General features: G+C 41.6%; 2 protein-coding genes across 2 annotated transcripts; one reads left to right on the top strand and one right to left on the bottom strand.

The window, feature by feature from the left end:
* Nucleotides 1–6,340: 6,340 nt before the first annotated feature.
* LOC146168398 (neo-calmodulin-like) lies at nucleotides 6,341–7,297 on the bottom strand. The gene has a single exon (XM_083382660.1). The coding sequence runs from the start codon at nucleotides 7,263–7,265 to the stop codon at nucleotides 6,789–6,791; it is 477 nt and encodes a 158-aa protein (XP_083238786.1). The 5' UTR covers nucleotides 7,266–7,297; the 3' UTR covers nucleotides 6,341–6,788.
* Nucleotides 7,298–9,269: 1,972 nt separating this feature from the next.
* On the top strand, nucleotides 9,270–18,035 carry LOC146168397 (fibroblast growth factor 4A-like). Its single transcript, XM_083389114.1, has 3 exons — nucleotides 9,270–9,936; nucleotides 13,002–13,105; nucleotides 16,391–18,035. Exons 1-3 carry the CDS (start codon nucleotides 9,492–9,494, stop codon nucleotides 16,595–16,597), a joined length of 756 nt encoding a protein of 251 aa, XP_083245240.1. The 5' UTR covers nucleotides 9,270–9,491; the 3' UTR covers nucleotides 16,598–18,035.
* The last annotated feature ends 1,928 nt before the right edge of the window (nucleotides 18,036–19,963 follow it).

Below are 19,963 nucleotides of genomic sequence, written 5' to 3'. Positions count from 1 at the left end.
AATCCGTTAGAATGCGACGCCTCAACGAGGAACATCAGGATTACCTTGACAGCCTCTACAACCTAAAATTGAAGGCACTCCGCTCTGGGTTCCCTAAAGGTATGACAGAAGACATAATCACCCTGGCAAGCACGTGGACAGAACGCTTCCCACCGCAAACGAGTCAATCGAACGAACCTGTTGAGAGGGATGTTTGGGCTACCAATTTTCCTCAACTATTAAGACCTTCAAAAAAAGAGCTGGTCCTCAAACCGAACATCTCCATCACCTACAAGAGGCCGGCTACATTTGGGAACCTCCTCACAGGTTATAGAAGAATCGCGCACGGCGTTGAAAAAGAAGCGACCCTGCCTGCGGGATCCCACCCGTGCGGACGTTGCGCTTTGTGTGTCCACTTCGGCAAACACATCGCAATGGTGAGCTCAACGTCACACATAGCCACACGCAGCCATGCTATACCGCTTAAGAAAGCGCTTACCTGCCGCAATTACGGTATATACGTTGCGACATGCACGTTGTGTAAAGAACAATACGTGGGGCAAACCAAAAATAAGTTTTCCACCCGTTGGTCTACCCACCGTTCCTTATGAAACGCATTTTGACACGATGGTGACAAAACCGCACTGCAACATCACTACGCCATATCCCACCCAGATATTCTTGAAAGTAGACCGGTAATTTCTAGATGTTAAATTGTTCGGTTGGTTGCCCAGCCACCGTTCAACATGTTAGACATTTGTAAGGATAGATGGCTAAACAAAATTAAAGCTAGAATTAATATTAAAACAATGGCACTGCCCCAAATTAAGTAGTATTTGTCTGGTTATTATCGTTTCCTTACGCCTCTACTCCATTTTTTCTTTTTGCCTTGCAGTTTTTGTGCCGTTGTTTTGCGTTGCCGCGTTTCTCTCGACCCGTGCTTATTGTTTCTGTACAGGGGTTGCACACATTGGCTGTCACTACAATTTAATAGTTTTTTATATTTTCGTTATTTTACTTTGATTTATTTAATTTTTAATGTTTCTGACTTATTCTTATACTGTTGCGTTTGTTTTTATTCAGATATACTGACAATGCCTTGATTGGCGAAATATATATATATATCTTTTAGGATCTGTTTATTGTGTCTGACCTGAATTGCTAGCTTTGCTAGACTATTTTGCTGTTCACCTGAATAAGGCCTAAATGGCCAAAATAACGTCTGAAACTGTATGGAGAGGGTAGGACGATCGGGGGCCACGGGTTTGACATCGGCCGTTTTGTTGTCGACGTTTGGACGCCCTAGTTTGCACCGAATCTTTTCGGCCCTCTTTGGGGTTATTGGTGGGTAATGGGTGGGGTTACAAAATAGGTTAGGTTTTAAATTATTAGTGGGATTAGTGAAGTACTTAGGGGCGGGGAATGGGTTAGGTAAAATTAAAAAAAATCCTGATTCTGGCCATTTAGCCCGATGGGTTTAGGACTTTTTCCGGTTGACCTAATTACTACGACTATTAGGTATTATAAAGTCCTATTTTGGTCTTTTCCGAACTTTGTTTTATTCCGACGTTGATGTTATTGGTAAGCTAATATACAGGAGCAAGAACTCTAACAGAAAAAATTAATCGTTTTAAGTCCTTAAAATTTTTCCCAGAACTTGGTAATGACCACAAATCTATGAGTCGGATTCAAACATAAAATCAATATAGCTTTTGATTATTATATTTTAAAGTATTATTAATTTAGCTATTGTTTACTTGTGGGCGTAAGGATTTCCGATAAAAAACAGTAGTTAGTGTTGAGCATATAACTACATTCCATTTGTACATCCGTGCGTGTAAATAAACACGCTGATTTGCCTTTTTTAGAACTATGTTTATACACCGAAATAGTAAGGCAGGATAAGTTATTAAAAAACAATTTGGTAGGACCGAAATATGCAGACGGGCCTGACGACATTTTTGGCGAGTGTTATTTCGTCCTGGCGAGTGCTCATTGGTTGGCACTCGACTCGCGAGTGCAAATTTTAATGGTCAACCCTGAAATGTGATATTTTTTGTCAAAAACAAGTTAATTTCTTGCTGTAGAACTAATTATCGAAAATTCACAGATAAAAGTCGCCCTTCGCCTAACGATCTCCGACATGTGTAATATCATAGTTACTTTTCAGTAAGCTTGTGAAGTTGCCGACGCTATGTTCGTTTTTCATTGTCCAAAAAGATAATGGGTTCCCGAATAGAACATTGTAAAGTAGGAAAGATTATCCCCAATTATGTTTGGATGTCAACTGGCTTTGACGTCAAAGTGTGCCTTTTACACGTCTTTTTGTTTTTTGACGTTTAACATACTTCATATCTTGTTTAAGTGGAGAACACTGAAATATTTTCTCTCTGACTTCTACCGTTCTAAATAAATGGTATATCAAGCATTTCTATGTTGTTTCATTCGATTAATACAATTCACAAAATGTGAAATAGTCTACCTTATATTTTTTTTAGGACGACCCGCGCATAACATTTTTGGTGTTTCTATTTTTTTTTTTCTATTTTAAACAGGTGCTCACCATAGGTATTATTTGTATTTAGTTTAGCAGTATAAAAAGTGTATTTCATTTTAAGTAAACCCGTCAATGTTTTAACTTTTTGTGTGGGAGACTAACAAGTTTTTATTTAAAAGTATTGTGAGCGTCTAAGGCTAGACGGTACGAGAAGATTACACATACGACGAAAAATGATCTTTGTTCGCAGAAGCTACCGAACCATAGTGTGGTCCAAATCCAGGCAAACATATAGGCTATGGCCTGCAGAAAATTATTTAATTTACGCTATACTCAAACTTTTTCTATTGATAACTTTTTTACTTGTATATACAGCCCTAAATGCAAAACTCAGAAAGGGCTCTGCGGGCCGCACAAAATGATAACTAAGAATTGTGTTATTTTAATGTTGAAACTACAGTGAATCAGCGGGGCATCGGATCGTTTTTGCACTTAAAAACGTGTTTAGGCTAATTACGTGGAGAAAGTAAAGTGTTGTCGCAAAGCGAGAAAAAGCGTTTGTTTTGTTTAAAATTCACACGCCGTCATCCACACTATGATATACTACTAATGAAAAGTGTAATAAAACTACTTTGAGGGAACGCGATAACATTTAATGTTAATCTAGCTAAGTGTTTGTTAACATTTTGAAGTGAAGGCACACCTGGCGAGCGAAGCGAGCGCGATTTTTTTGGGTATACCGGCATTTCTTTTAAATTTCTTGCAAGTTTTTATTACATTGCCAAAATATATTGTTAAAAAAAATATGTCCAACATTTTAAATACGTTATCCGTTTTTCCGTGACGCATTTGGCGGCCTTCCACGGCGCAACGGCAATGAAGCGCTGATCTAGGTAAAAACACAGCATCAAAACGTAAACAAACCCATAGAATGTAGAAACAATCTATAAAATATTCAATTAGCCTTATTCCCGGTCATTATTTGTACAACAAATCAATCTGCTACAGGCCCCACACTCTGCTACAGGCCCCGCACATAGTTAATCCGGTACTGGTGACACTTTGTGCACCACGAGCCTACTCGCGCCCTTTAATTGGACAGAATGTATACTCTTTAAAAAACCCTTTGTAACTTCTTTCGTTTAAGCCAGTAATTCCCAAACTTTTTTCTCGCGTACCATTTTGAGCTTTTGTACAGTGTTCATGTACCACTTAAGTTAAGCCTACATCTGACTAGAATATCTCAAACTAAACCTCAAATTAAAGGTAACTAAAACGCAAGATTGCAAATTACCCAATCTGAAAGTTTTAAAAGTTGAAAGTTTTCGGAAATGTATACAGATGCTTTGAGAATTTTATACGTAGTCGCGTACCACCTGAAAGACTCTCGCGTACCACCGGTGGTACGCGTACCACAGTTTGGGAACCACTGGTTTAAGCTATCGGGAGCGAGATAAAAAAATGTATATACTTTAGGGTTTTACTTAATATTTAGTAAGACAACATCTTGGCTGGCATAGTTTTTTTTATACCTTTCACGCTAGTAGTATACGATTAACTTGCACAAATGTTCTACTGGATTTAACAACTTTCTGGCACAGAAAAAGCTTAATCCTTATATAAATGATATGTGCTGTAGAAAAAAGCGAATAAATGCTATGTGCTGCAGAAAAATAGCACAAAAAGAAAGCATTTGCTCGGATCGTTCATTGCACAATGTTCAGAGAATCCAGTTCCAATTTGAAGCGAACTATACCGGCGGCGAATACGATTTGAACTTTTCGTAGATTACTGTAGTAGATTACACAAAATTTAAATTACCAGAGAAACTTGCATTGAAATTACACTTTATGTAAGACTAAATGAATTCATGTATGGCTTTTTGGCTAATTTAGTCTGTTGGCTTTTTGATTGATAAACGAACCAAATAATTTTATTTTTATATGCAAGAAGGCCCTTAGAGGTGAAACGACGTTGTTTTCAAAATTACTCTAAAAGTAGACGCAAATATGTAAAAAACCTTGCGTAACAAGGTAAAACACCTGGGTGAAAACGTGAGCGTAAAATATATATATACAATTAGGCGTGATCGAAGAGCATAAACCATTAAATATATGTAATCCTATTCGTTTACGCATCGATCGCCAGATCTTAGCAGGTCGATCGCGTAGATCAGTGGTTCTCAACCGCCGGTCCGCGGACCGGTGCCGGTCCGCGTCAACTTTTCTGCCGGTCCGCCAAATATATTATAATTTTATATTTCAATTGCAAAATGCAAGATGTTAAAAGCTTGTTCACCAAATTAAAAATTTTGCCAGTTCCGTAATTTGCAGCATTGTGACGTAACATAAAGATAATTGTCTACTTCGGACTGACCGTACGTTACAATGCGCAGTGTTGTGCCCAACTGTTTATAAGTAGGCTACGTCGTTAAAGTCTTCTTCTTTAAGATAGTTGTTTGTGAAAAACTTTCGTATACCACGTATGGTATAAGAAAGACAGCAGAAAATTGCTAATTTAATTGAAGTTTCCTGTCTTTGCTTTTAAGTTGCATACTTTTGCCGTAATTACATTTTGGGTTGATTTTGATTTTTAAAGGTCCACCGGTCCGCAAAATTTATTTTGAAATTTCACCGGTCCGTAAGCTAAAAAAGGTTGAGAACCACTGGCGTAGATGATGCGTCGGATTTTTAAAAAGAGCGTTCTTCAAGCAATATTTATATAAACAGAACGAAAACAGTCGATAAACTTGGATAAACTAAAGCAGCACAAGTAGTGTATAGTTATAGCAGGTGTAGACTACAAATCTTGTAGGCTATCAATATATTTAATCACATCGGTTGTCTTGCGGATTTATGGAAAATACTAGTCACGTCATTACAATTTTTCTACAAATACTTGTAAAAATCACTAAATTTGTTAAAAAGGCGGTTATGTCACATTACCTTCCAACAGGTAGCCTATACGCTATAAACATAAAATCCGTGATTCTTAACATATTTTCTACTGCACCCCTTTTGTTACCTTTCTGCATCTTACGATCCACTCAGATAATAAAGTAAACGATTAATTAGTTATCATACCAAAGAACAAAATATGTGTATTTAGTATGAATTTGACAGATTTGACGCATTCAGTACACAAAAAATTGCTTGTGCTAGATATACTGGCTTTTATCAAGCTGATTTTGATAAACATGACATGAGGGCGTTGACGCCTTTCGGTAGAAGAATTGGTGCCGTAGGGGCGTTTCCGTAAAAAAAAATTTTTCAGAGATACGCCGCATCGATAATACAAATGTCCATTTTTTACCAGGCCATCACTCCATCTCGTTGATATATTTAAACTTATGTTGTATATTTATGCACGATTTTAGTTGCATATTTAAGCACGGCTTTGAACGTTACCAGAGGATCCCTTTAAGGTTACGTTTTACACTTCTTGCTATGACGTAACTTTGTGACGTCATCTCTGTAAAGTTGGTGCATTCCGGTAAGAAATTTTTTCATCGTTTTGGTAAAAAAATCTCTATTTTCACTCCGGATATTCACAGAAACTTCGTTCAAAAAATTGTTAACAAAACAGGATAAAGCAAAACAAATAATGAAAGATTTGTGCAAAGTTTTTTTTGCAGTGTTATTGTTTAGGTGGGCAAAAAACACAGTTTGTGGAAGGGGTGGCATGGTGCCTAACCCATATGCACCACTTTTTTCTCCGTTCACTAAACCATATAGTTCTGATTAAAATAGACCAAATCGACCGTAAGAAGTAGCAAATATTGTCCAAAATACGAAAAACTGTTAATAATTAGTAGATCGAAGCTCGCAAATCGCAAAATCATGAAACATTTCTTCAGTTAGTAACTACACATGTGTAATTTTAATATGAAGCAAGTACAGCACAAAAGCAGTATTAACAGTAAACATAACATGGAACAAATAAAATCAAGATACAAAAATGTTAAATGTTGGAGTAGAGCCTAGGAACCAATGATTTAAAATTTTAAATTATTTTGTCAGTCATTACGTTAGACTTATTATTATTATTATTATTTTAAAAACACATACAAAAGTTTGACCCGACCGGCCTTTTAACTATGTTTGCTCCGTAACCATTTAGTTGAGACAATTTTTAAAAATCCTAATTTATTTAACTTTAGGAAGTAAATAATATAAAAAAGTAAATGTAATGTTTACAAACCGAAACAGAAAATCCATCATCAAACACTTAACTCTGATAACAATCAAGTTTTTTATAGTCTGGCACAAATGCAGTGCGTGAACTTCTTAAAAAACAACCAGCTAAACAGCTGTCATAGCTGCGGTTGCTTGGCCATCATCCGCGTCACGAATTCCTCGTAATTGACTTGGCCGTCGCCATCCACCTCCGAATTGCGGATCATTTCGTCTACTTCCTCTTCAGTGAGCGCCTCTCCGATTGTGGTCATCACCTGACGGAGCTCGGCGGCCGCGATGAAGCCGTTCGACTCCTTGTCGAAGATCCGGAAGGCTTCACGGACCTCGTCTTCCCCGATCACCGGGTCCTTGATTCTCTTGGCCATGACGTTAAGGAAGTCTCCCTTGTCGATCCAACCCATGCCTTCAGGGTCAGCCTCTTCGATGATGTTTGCGATGTCCGCTTCGCTCGGATAAAACCCCAGGGAACGAATCACGGTCCCAATGTCCTTGTTTGGCACCGGGCCATTTTCTTCTTTTGCGTAAGCCTTGTACGCATTCGTGAACTCTGCAGCCTGCTCATCGGTCAGAGTTAGTTGTTCTGCAGCTGCCATTGCACTTATTCACTTTAAACAACCACCTAAAATTACTGCTAGAGAAAAACATCGCGCTTTTATACCTCTGTTATGTAAACTAAAAACTTTATTTACAGAAACGAAGCAAATTTTGACGCAACTTTTTAGGGAAAAACATACTATGCAACCTCTGCCCCCAATAACCTGCCCTGAAACTTTGGCCCTTTAAACTCTGGCAATAGCGACTAGAGAGCGGCTTGAATGAAGGGCATCACATAGGGCATACAAACGCGAACCGGGTTGATTGTGTATCGAATTACACCAGATGCCACTGATCACAGCTCACGTCTCTCAGCTGTGATCAACGATTCGAAACTGGATCTGAAAACATTTATCCGTCGGGCAGAATGGGATATTTAGTGAAAGGCAAGCGATCTGTCCATTGTGTCTAGAAGGATTGGGCCGGGCACTTTTGCTCGCACAAAGGCGGCCCACCGCTTACATGTTATTGCTAGTATCAGGCGTTTTAGGGACAAAGTAAACACGGCTGCCGACCAAACATAAATGGCGTCATGTTGTGGTAGCAAAGCATTAACAGATCGGCGAGGTACATCGCATGCTTGGCGTTGAAGAAGCGAAAGTTGAATTAACACATGCCCCATGAACAACACACACATACACGGCTTATTGACTGCTCACACCCATATTCACGCTTTCTGTAGACAATATAGCAAATGGCATAACAATAAAATCAAACGACAAGTTCGATAACTATACTGCACACGCAGGTGCGGGTTTTATTCCAATACAACTTGCTCTTAATGGTCGGAAAAGAACAAAACTTTATCAAATTAGGTCAAACGTTAAAAGTTATACTTCGTTCATTAGCCAAAATCTGAATCATGGTGCGGCAATTCGCGGCAAGTGCGCGATACGGTTACCCTATACACTGACGACGAGCCTCTATTTGTCAACCTCGGATGATCCCAGCGAACGTCGGAAGATGGTTTGAAGCTTTTGTTACGATCCGGAGGGAAAGGATCCCAGCTCGCTCTACATCGGGCAGGACGGGAGAATGGACATTCTTGGAAAACAATACTCAGGAATGTGATTTACGAAAAGGAAAAAAGTACTCCGCCATACTAACCGTCGCAGTAGGCCAGGCGGAGGACATCTTTCGGAAGTCAATAGACTCAACAGCTATACAGTGGCAGATTTCGTTAATTTGTAGTGAAAATTGAAAGCGTTGAGTTAAAAATGAAGAATATGAGGCAGGGTCAAAATGATCTTAGAACAGTGATAAATTAATACAATTCGGTATAAGGGCGAGCAGGCTGCATCAGTCTGGTTTACAATTTGGTAAACAATTATTTAGGTTGGAATTTGATAATAATATACTGCCATAAAATAAAACAGAGATTGGGAAAACAGTAAAGTTTTATATTTTTTTAACGATCATGCCTACAAGTGAATTGCGTCTACTTACGGAGCGTACTTAAATCACTAAATTTTTAGGGAGGTTTTAATTTGGTAAAGTGTTTAATTGCTTACGTTTGACGAAGTATGAAATAATTACAACATTTTGAATGGTGACATGAAAACTAGTTGTAATAAATACCAGTTTGAGTGTCAAGGGCTATGCAGAGGTTATACAATCACAGAATGGGCAGTTAATAAATAACGGTACAGCGAAAGGACGAAAAGACGGTGGACAACCGCACGTTTGAAATGATTTTCTTTTTTCTTGTCGTAAGCGACACTCTTTTTTCGCGCTTTCATTAGGTCCCTCCTTCTCTTTCTCTCTCTCTCTCTCGCAAGCACTCGCACTTGTCCGGCAAATGTGCTTTTTTTGACGCGGGAGAAAGTGGAAGCGATCTTAAGAAAAATGACGTTACGCCGATCCATAGAACTATTCTTGAGAGCGAGCAAAGCCGCAGTGCGAATAAATCCTCGATGCAGACTATATGTAGCTATGTAGCCAATTGTTTTAATTATGGATCACGAGGTAAACTTTAATCAAAATAGCATATTTTGCAGAACTATTAGAGCGTCCCTTTTCCATTCCTTCTGCGTTAAAGTAAAAAAATAACAAAAGGAAAAACTTAAGGGCAGCCAAAGTTACTGTGTGGGACTGAATTGAACAACGGCGCCATTGGAATAAGAGAACTCTAATAAGGCAAAGGAGCAAACGAAAGGCGGACACAACGAGAGTTGCGAAAGACTTATAGCATCATCGGGCTCAGAAGATTTCGAGCAAACATTAAGATGCGACCCCGATCCGCTGCATCGTGGAAAACCAGACTTTCGATTGCGCTCGTGATGTTTCTCTTGCTTGTCGACCTGCACAGATGCCAGGCGAGGCGGAGGACGCGCAATCGGCATTCTCGTCGGAACAAGATGCAAAACTTTTCCGTCGGCAGCAGCCGGAGAAAATCTGTTTCGCCGAGGCTGCGCGCCAGTTTTCCGGCATTCCGACATCACAAGAAGCACGCGGTGCATACGGACACGATAAGCAGCCACCAAATGGCCAGCAGCGACCTTTTCAAGCTGGTAAATCCAGTCGGCGGTTATAGTTCGGGCAGCAACAACTGGATAGGAACGGTGCGGCACCAGCGCCTCTACTGCCCGATCGGCATTGGCTTTCACTTGGAGATACGCAAAAACGGCAGGGTGCGCGCCCGGAAGGCAAGACAACAAGCAACCGACGACAGTAAGTTAAATTTATTTTCTGTGGTATAAAACGCTGTTTCGACGCACCGCGTCATGTACTGTATTGCTTGTGGCGACCGATTGCGCTTTACGTTGGACTAAGTGGCTTTCCTATCCAGGCGCAAACGTCCGAGCAAGCAAAAAATCCCGGCAGCGAGCGTGTACGGTTTAAACAGCGCTCACGCGGCGCGGCAAACAACATAAACACGGAGAATTTCCGGCCGGCTATTACAGACCTTGCGATGGCTGTGGGCTGATTGCGCGATGGCCGTTTCCGTAGCTCTCGGCGAGCACCAACTGGAAACAGATTATGGAGACGCGATTCGCCACCAGCGTTTGTTGATGCTTTCGTTGAGCACCTTCCTTACCCGGGGGCAAAATAAACTCACTCTTGCGACACGAGCGTTGGAGATTTTCGGTCGCGTAGGAAACAGCGGGAAATAATTAATTGCTCGTGGAAAGTTACTGCTGAGAAATATAATTCACTTCTTAAAATAAAAATCCAAAAATAATTTACAACGTTAAAATGTAAAATTTCACAACGTCGAAATTTAATTAGACGCCATCTGCCGACTTCGTGTTTCGTGAGAAACCTGAGACGCGCAAACGACTATCACCCCTATTGTGCCCCTGGATGGCGAGTCGCGCAGACACTGCCAAGCGGGAAAGGTGTAACGGCGGTGGTAGGGGGGCGGGCCAACATCTCGAGTGGCAAAGGCGAGAAACTTCCCGTCGCGCCGAATTTCATAAAGCTTATAATCTGTTGACAACATTGGGCCGAGGGACGTAAGCATAAGCGGTGGGTGACTCGATCGGCTAGCGTCGCTAAGAATTCCGATTGTGCCATTCTCGAGAGTATTGCCACTGTGGGCCAATGTATCGCGTTGTGGCGGCGTGATGGTAGGCCTCACCAGGTGCGTGCGACGTCAGAACTCCCAAATCCACCCTTGCCATTTTTCGCGACATGGCACCTGTTCTTTTACTATTTGGGCTGCGGCTGTCGTCACGGGCGCCCTTTGATGATAACAATCAACGATATAAATGCCGTCAAGCGAAGCAAATTACATTGAACCGATCGCAGATTATTGGATTTGGCTTCAAATGAACGAGCTGACCAAAAAAAGCTACCGACGTAGCGCAATAGCCGTTTGGCGCCAGACTCGCTCTACGACCTGCACGCAATCATTTTTAGAGCCTGCTGTCGGAACGATGTATTAAATGTTATTGTTAGGCCATACGCGAAGGATAACAACATTCGGTGACATATGGCAATTTCACTTAATCACATGAATTAAGCGCATCTCTCTATCATTTCAACATAGTTTAACTTCTTAGATTTTTGACCCATTGTAACAACTAAGGAAAATGAGATTGTAAGATTTAAGAAGACTGCTTTTAAAGTGGTCAAACGGCCGAAAGCTAAGATGGAGTCGCGCTGAAGCCGGTTCGATAAAATGGCGCTTGTCGTGAGCTACAGCGGAAACCCAAACGGATCGCGCTGGCAAACACAATCGGAAATATGCAATTCGATCTTCGTTTGAAGACATCCCGATCGCAAATCAAAGGATCACGTCGGGCGTTAAGCGTGGCGCACTTCACCTGTTACTCATATCCAACATGAGAAGACAATGCCTTTTTGCCCGTGTAAGGCGTTTCAACCCATTGACATAACGCCCAGCGATTTAAACCCGATACCGTCTCTATCCTGGTTGCTATGACAGTTAATGGTCAGCGATTATTTTGTCATTACGTTTTCGGACAGGTATTTTGCGTTGCGCCCTTCCATCTATTCTAAGCGAAGTTATAGGATGTCGAAAGAACAATAAACAAACTTCGGTAAAACTCGATAAGAGAAACAGTGAAACATGATAATAGTAGCGAAACAGAGCGTGGGAAATTAACAAATTTTTAGTGAATCTGCATTTTCTTGAAATAACGTTGAATTAACAGTGCACGTACGTCGCCGCACAACAATTTCGTAAAATGTCTCAATCATCGACCGATGTCGGCACCGCTAGGGTAATAAAACGCGTGAAACGAGAAATTGAGGTAATCTGAACGCGCGACAATGGCTCGAGAACTTTCGTGACACTTGTTGGCGATTTAGCAACCCCGACAAAGGATTCCCGCTCGCCCTCACTCACCCTGCTATGCAGCCCCTTCTTAAATTTAGCTACTGTGACGCACTGTGGCTAAAGTTGTGAGTGTTTCGAAGGGAAAGCTACACAAGCCGCCATTTGATGTTACGTCTCGCAAGTGAGGCCCTTGTGGGCGAGCGCAAAAGAAAAGACTAAAGTTTACACTCAGGCGCGTTGTTTTGCCAACGGACAATAGACTTATGGTTTTCAAATCGATAAACTTTGACAGTCGCTGAACAGCGCCGCCAACTTACCAGGCTAAATTTAGCGACGCTGATCCGACGCTGACGTGTGGTATTTAATGTATCATGTATTACATTATTTCTAAGACGGTTTTGTCACGGGCGTTCGAGTTGCCCTGGCTGTCTCTATGACGGCAACTACGCAATTCAAAAACAGGCTAAAACAACGCTTATAGCTGACGTTGCAGCGGAATGTGATGCAGATGATGTTTTTTCCTACGAGATTTATGGATGTTTTTACAACAGCAAAAATAACTGGTCGATAGTAAACGCATCACTTTAACATGCGATTTTGATACTTCCTTAACAAGGCACAAAGCGGATGGTGAAGGGTCGTGTCAACGACAAACAGTAACGTGATACTTTAAGCGAACGGTGGCCCGGCTACCATAAGAGTTGTTCTGCAAAAGGAAAGTCTTCAGGGTACAACAGCTAAACCAAGTCGAACCCACGTGCCAGGGCTTCAGTCGGCGCAGACTCCCGTTTAAGATTAAGTGCGATCAATTTCCGTCGTCAATTAGAACTTGACACCACTTCTTGCCTCCCGAAGTCAAGGTGCTTTGTAGTGCAAGCCGCAAAATGCCGACCGCCGGCTTGCAGCGTTGTGGGGCCTTGTGTGCCTGAAAGTTGATCTTGTCGTTCCTGCAAGCGCGGCAGTTCCTTCATGCTTTCCTTTGATTTCGCAGGTGTGCTGGAAATATTCAGCGTCGACATTGGAGTCGTTGGAATCCGAAGCGTGCCACATAAGCTCTACCTGTGCATGAACAAGTCCGGAAGGCTCTACACCAGCGTAAGTAATTCTAATAACATTCTTTATTAGCTTTGTGTACCAGGAAACATGCGAGGGTTGCCTTACCAACAACATAAAGGCAAAATTATCGCGAGTAGCAGACCGCTCTTCATATTTGCGATCCTTTTTTAGATACTGCGTCGCGTTTTGTCGCCGACAAGTATACAAACGTTTCTTCTAACCCATTTTCACGATAAACCGCTAGAAACACAGGATAGCTGTGAGGCCCTATGGCAACCTCAAAATACGAACACGACCCCGGCGTGACATTTCCTGGCTGTTAGATCCCTTTCGATTCTTTGATCCCAGTTCAGTACGTTTTATCGCTGTTAATCTGAAGATTTGGTCAATTCAAGGTTGCTGCGACAATGCGCGTGAGAGAATAGGAAAACGAAAGCATTGGCGCCCTAGCAATGATGTCGCCGCGCTTATAATTCGAAAATTAATTTGGCTATTTAGGATTCGTGTTAAGCGGCCCAATTTAATTCGATTAGGCAATACGCGGGCATTTTGAAAGCCGAGCCGAAGAAAAGCAACAAAGGGATTTCGGCCTTATTTCGGGTTTGACGCATTGGGAGCCGAACAATCGCCCGGACATGTCGAGGGACAATCGCACGAGGAACGACGAAAGGTGTTCGACAAGTTCCAGTGTTTTGCTTCCGTGACAATTATAGCGCTGCGCGAAGAAATCACAAAGGGTACCGTGGTTGTCAGACAACATTCTTTGCACCCGACATCGGTCGCTTTCATATTTATGCTAGTCCGCTTGAAACAATAATCGACGGGGCGCCCAGGTAAATGCGCGCAAGCTACGGCACGTTTGTAATCGTCGGGCGGAATTACTCGGAAATGCGTAACGGACGGTTTCGATTGCGCGATTTACTTGAGCAACAAAAGCGCGGTGACAACTTTTCAATAATGGCATCCATGTTGCGGCAACAGTCAAGACACACCGCGAAAACGAGACAGCATGTTCGCGTTTTGATTGGCTCGTGGAAACGACAGTCGGAGGAAGGACAAAAGGGGTGGGGTGCGATAGGAAGGCTAATGGTTCTAAGTTCGATCTTTGAAGTATTATCTCAAAATAAAAATCAGATATTATTACATAACTTTTATTTTATTTGACTAGTGTGACTTAAAGTGGTGTAATTTTTGTAGTCAGAGTCACACGGAAGCACAAATTTCAGTCCGCGTGTCACAATCGTCACAGACGGGTTTCCGTTTGTCCCCAGCATCCGCTGCCCTGGCCAAACCAAGAGGTAGAGCCGTTGTCAAAAACACGACTCAAATCGCCAATCGAAACACAAATTATAAAGGATAGTGCGAGGGAGAGACACATAATATCTTATTTCTATCCAAACATGCGATCCGGGGGCCTGGTTGGCGCGTGGCCATAGTTCGGTCGACAGGAAGTTGTGCTTGTTTCAGTCACGCGCGCCCACACGGTGAGAACAAGGGACAATGTAGAATAACAACACACGACCAAATGTAACACACAAAGATAAAAAATCAAACAAAAATTCAGTGGCGACATTTGACGCACTGTGGGCTGTTTTTTAGTCTGCGCTCGCGACTCGAAAATTCCCAGCGTTCTGGCGGTATGTTTTGACCTCAGCGGGTGATACCATTGCTGCTTCAATGTGTGGAGTCAATGCATACTTTACGATTGTCATTAATTGACCCCCGGGGCGCGAATTTAGCACCCAATGGGCGCCCGAAACAATTACACGCGTCTTATCTGCAAAATCGTCATAAAATGAAGCGAGAACGCAAATTCAGACTCTGCACCACTCATTGGAATGTTTCACGCCATTCTATAACAGGTTTGTCCAGACGAGAGACTCAAAACTAACAAATATTTCAGAAAAAGCAATAAACACAAATGGTGAATCACCCATCAAACGTGTCTAGGAGAAATAAAACTAGAATTTCGCGATCAGAAAACTTCGCGCTTTTAAAGTGCTTGTTGTATATTTTTAAGGAGTAGCGCTAAATTCCCACAGACGAATAATAACTTTGTGGACAGTATGGGTTACGTCACCTTTTAAACTTTGATGGGGTGCGATTCAAAGTATTCTTTTTCGCAATCTTTGTATTGTAAAACCCTTGGTGTGGGGGTCGCATAAACTTTCGCTACACCCCGAGAGATCAGCATCGTGACAAGTCGAGAAATTCTGTCGTTTGATGTGGGATTGAAATTACTCACACCTTATTGTATCGCGACGGTCGCCATCAAAACAAGTGACGTTGGCGCTACTAACGTCTGGCTACACACAAAAGTCGCCCCATGTCAGGAATTGGCCACTTCAATGCGGGCGCAATAGTCACAAGCGTTGGCGGCGTCGCAATGATAAACGGACCCCATGCCGCGGAAATTTTGCCGCGATTGTTGTGATAAATATTCAGCCATAAGGGGCAGGAATTTCAATTTAGGATAATTCGTTCAATTGAGGCAATTGACCGACCCAGACGACTGCTTAATACAACTTGGCGACAATCGAGCCTACGAAAAATTAAGAACGTCATGGTTCAATAAGATAATGATATAAAATTTACAAAATAAGTGATTTCCCTCTGTTAAGATAAATACAGATACGGCGGCAGTATACCTTACAATTAGTTACCACTTACCAGTACAACGTCAAAAAATAATCCATGCGAAATGCTAACTTAACTTTAGTTGAGGCAAGAAACCTGACAAACTTACAACGGTTAATATAATACATCATTCCAACTAAACATACGAATTTTCAAATAACTGTCATTGTTAGCACATAAAGCTTAAACAAAACGTGCTTTTGGATAAGGGTTGTGTAAGGCTGGGAGAAAACGAGTGGCACTTAATCGCTTCGATGAGCTTCAAATGTTCCGGCGTTGCTTTCTTGCGCAAAGTTGGCTGGCAGCCTCTCGGTAAAAACCGCACAACTCGCAACAAACTATTGCCAACGATTTTGCTGACCAAGAAAACGCAAAGAGATGCGTAACAATGATTTGTCAATGACTATTTCCGCGGAAAGAAATGGCCAGCCAACATGTATTTCGGTACCCTCGTTTGCGGTCACCTAATTTATTTTGGGAATTTTTCTCGCACTTTTCAGGCGAAAACGTGTCGACTCGAATGCCGACGCTTTGTTCCATTGTCCAGGACACTTGAAACTAAAAACGCTCGCCTTGTTTGGCGCTGTTCAGCCGTTGGTTTGGATTTCGACGTGCCTTATTCTTTATCGCACTTTCGATACCAGTGACAGCGCAGCTTGGTCTAACAAGTTTCTTTTCATTTTGCAGAGGAGCTTTCTTGCCGAATGCCGATTCTGGGTCAACCTGGAGGAGAACAATTACAACACGTACGCGTCGACGCAGTTTAGCAACCGACGGACGCGCAAGGGCTTCTACTTGGCGCTGAAACGCAACGGTAAGCCGCGACGCGGCCGCCGAGTTTCCTGGCGACAGCGGGCCGCCCATTGGCTGCCACGCGACGTCAGCAACAGATGATCTCGATTTTGCGCCAAGCGCGGCCACTGAAACAGGCGCAATCTGCTGCGCGCTGATCGAGAGAACTCTGATGGGTAGGATGTTGATCGGGTGCGCTGGTCGAATGCCAGAGAGGCCGGAAAAGAAATATATTTGGACGCACAAGCGTGATGTTGTACTGCATCACCACAACATGCCGGAACAATAAAATTGAAGCCACGATACACAGTAGCAGAAATATCAGCGAATCTGTTGAACACAAACATGATAGATGACGTCACAGCTCGACATCGATACATTACCCTTTCATTGCAATTTTTATTACCTTTGAATTTATCACTGGATTTAGGTTGCAATTATTACTGGACACACAATAAAAAACATAATCGAGTATTTCTTTCAATTAACGCTAAAGCGTTTTCCTATTTTCAATTCAGTAAATGAAATAGTTACGTTTTTAAAACATCGAATAACATCATCTTTGTTTTAAGTGTTTTAAATGCTACCGCTGAAATATTAATGCCAACAATTCGAAATATTTTCACTGCCCTTTTTAACGCTAGTCTAGGACCGCCAAACTATCGATTAATAAGAAACAATTTGCCCAAGTACATTGTCACAACTTCGTGTTTGATAGCTTGAGCAAAAAATTGCTGCTGGTGTTGTTGTTGTGCATTTCCTCGACAACTTGCCATATGTAGGGATTTGTGGTGGGCAGGGGTTAGCTATCCCTATATAGACCGGATAGCTCACTTCTGCTCTACTATCCTTTGTCGTAACTTAACTGATTCTTCGTGTGTCCCTCAACACTGTGTCCCGCACTTCATTATTTATCGCCGCGCGATCTGCTTTGCTATTTCATTGTCGTAAAGTTTGTGTTGGTATATCTTTTGGTTCGCGTGAAATCATTCGGTAATACAAGAATGTGAAACGTTATTAATCTAAGTTGCTAAATTTTAATGAATTGTCGAAATCTTTTGGGAATATATTTTAACCGTACCACACAATAGGGCATTTCATGTGAATAACAGCAAACTAAGAATATTTTTCCTAATCTGGTAGCATTTAGCCTTTGTGATTACAGTTCGCTTTTTTATTGTGTCTTCAATTTTATTATTACATAATTGTGTCATTTATTTGTCGTATCGTACTATTTATACGTTTTCGATAAATTCTCTTACTTTTCTATTTATATAGCGTTACCTAAGCGTGCCAACTTTTCCTTTCCTATTCAATATATATCTCTTTTATCGCATCTTATCATTTGGTTTGTCACAATCTTCAATTCATTCATAGTGCACCATTTTCCCTTCATGTTACACATTTATACAGCATCGTCCTCATTTGCTTAACCATACTTTTTTGCCGAAAAGCTGTCGTTAATTGTTTTTTCTCGAGAAGTTTATTTATGGCTCGTTGAGAAAGCGTTCCGGTATATGTTACCACCTTTGTTGTATTTGCACACTTGACTAATAAACTTTTTTGAAATTGAAAGTGCGATGTGTGCTTTTGATATGAGCGCCACTGAACGGTCTTGGAAAAAGCTAATTATCCCATTCCCACGAAGTTTTCTATTGCACGGAAATCGACAAGCGTATACCGGCGACAAACGAAATCTAATTTGCGACAACGCACGTTATTCGACCAACCTATAAAAAACATGCCAGGCTAATATTTTGTCCGAGCTGTGTGCCATTACGCAACGACATCAAAGAAACAGGAAATGATGTCGGGGTTAACGGGATAATTTATATTGGGAACACAGCTTGGAAAAGCGCGTCGCCACCTTTGGAAATTCGATTTCGAAATAGAGCGCCAACTCCTTCCAGTACTGCGTGGGTGGGTTTTTAACTGATGTCAATATTTACGAGAATTGTCAACGATATACGCTTTAATCTTAGTATCTACCATTAACCGCAGTGCAACAAGGTTTTGCTGCATCATTGAGTAAACATAAAATGTTGTAAAACAGCGCTGTTACAACAGCAAACAAGCCGGTGAAATGTCGTATTCAAATCGTTTCCCGGACTACAGCGGGTCGAAGTGCACAGATGTCTGCGCTTCCAAACGAACTCAAGTTAAAAAGCGGTGTACATTTTGAGGAGCGTATAAATGAGCTAATAATTCGAAACAATTGAAAAAAAGAGGAATTTAAGCATAATTATTTTCCTTGCTGCTTTTAACCGATAACGGCTGTTTTCTCATTTATTAACAATCCGACTCTGTTTCGTAAAATTTAAATTGATCATCTTTAAAGAAGCGCAACTATAGCGCCGCTTCTGGCATTGCCACGCGTTCGTATTAACCCCCGAAAATCGTTTAAGGTACGCTGTTGTCGTTACCCGGCGGCAGCAGAACGTTGTACAAAGGTGCTTGTAACTACACCTGTTTAGCGTCGTTTCAATAGATCAAAAGCGAAATCGGCATGTTGGCGCGCGGTCGCCAAAAGGGTCGCTTCACGCGCCAACAACATTCTATATGAATATGGCGCGCTGATGGGCAACGCTTGATCGCGCACGCAAAAGAAATGTGTTTCGCGACAACAACAACACGCCGAGCGTTGTTTGTCCTACCGCCGTCGACATTAAAACATCAGCGGCAATCGCAGCATCCCGATGAAAGCGCACCCAGGCCGCTGATTTGGTTGGTATTTCCACCTAAACGCATTTCATCGCCGCGCCATCATAAATATGCGTTTGATAGATGTGTGGAAACTGGAGAACGGACGGAAAGCTTCGGCGGGCGTGTCAGGAAAGCGTGAATCAGGCGACGATTTGTTTTGTTACCTACAACCACGAAAGAAAAACACCCATACGATGACGTGTTGAACTGCATACAGGTGGTCAATGGGCTTCGTATATTACGGCATGTCTTGTGGTAAAGGAACGGCTATTTCTGACAACAATATAAAAAAATAAACTTGTTTAAATGTTCTGAATAAAGGCGCTTAGGATATGCGGCGGGAAAAGACAAATTTTTAATTTTTTAATGTAATACCCCCCAAAATTGTTTTGGTATTTAACACTTGTGATTTACTGATTTGTAAACTATTAGCGGCTAAATAACCACTAATGTGTTACAGGCTAAGTAAAAAAAACAAGTGGCCAAAGTAAAAGTAATGTTACATGATAGAAATAAAAAAATATTGATATATTATGTTGAAGTTGTGTAACAAGGGTTACATGGTGCGACAGCCATACGTAAAACCTACCAATGTTTTGCTCCAACTCCACCCAAAGAGCATGACAAATCAAGTCGGAAACACAAAGCATGGTTGATTGTTTTTGTATGGGTATAAAACCCAACCAGTTTAAACCTAGTTATACTGTATGATATAGTATATAGTGTAACACTTTGTTGTGTGGTTTATCTTTTATTTTAGTTTTC

Source organism: Ascidiella aspersa, chromosome 1 (assembly GCF_963924565.1).
Source record: "Ascidiella aspersa chromosome 1, kaAscAspe10.2, whole genome shotgun sequence".
Taxonomy (NCBI): domain Eukaryota; kingdom Metazoa; phylum Chordata; class Ascidiacea; order Phlebobranchia; family Ascidiidae; genus Ascidiella; species Ascidiella aspersa.
The sequence above is the reverse complement of the archived record's forward strand: the minus strand, read 5'-3'. Positions and strand labels throughout refer to the sequence as shown.

What these genes read in the sequence shown, in the direction of transcription:
- LOC146168398 (XM_083382660.1), bottom strand. Translation starts at nt 7,265, where the DNA reads ATGGCAGCTGCAGAACAACTAACTCTGACCGATGAGCAGGCTGCAGAG.
- LOC146168397 (XM_083389114.1), top strand. Translation starts at nt 9,492, where the DNA reads ATGCGACCCCGATCCGCTGCATCGTGGAAAACCAGACTTTCGATTGCG. An exon ending in ACAACAAGCAACCGACGACA is followed by an intron (nt 9,937 to 13,001) that starts GTAAGTTAAATT and finishes TTGATTTCGCAG; the next exon opens with GTGTGCTGGAAATATTCAGC. An exon ending in CCGGAAGGCTCTACACCAGC is followed by an intron (nt 13,106 to 16,390) that starts GTAAGTAATTCT and finishes TTCATTTTGCAG; the next exon opens with AGGAGCTTTCTTGCCGAATG.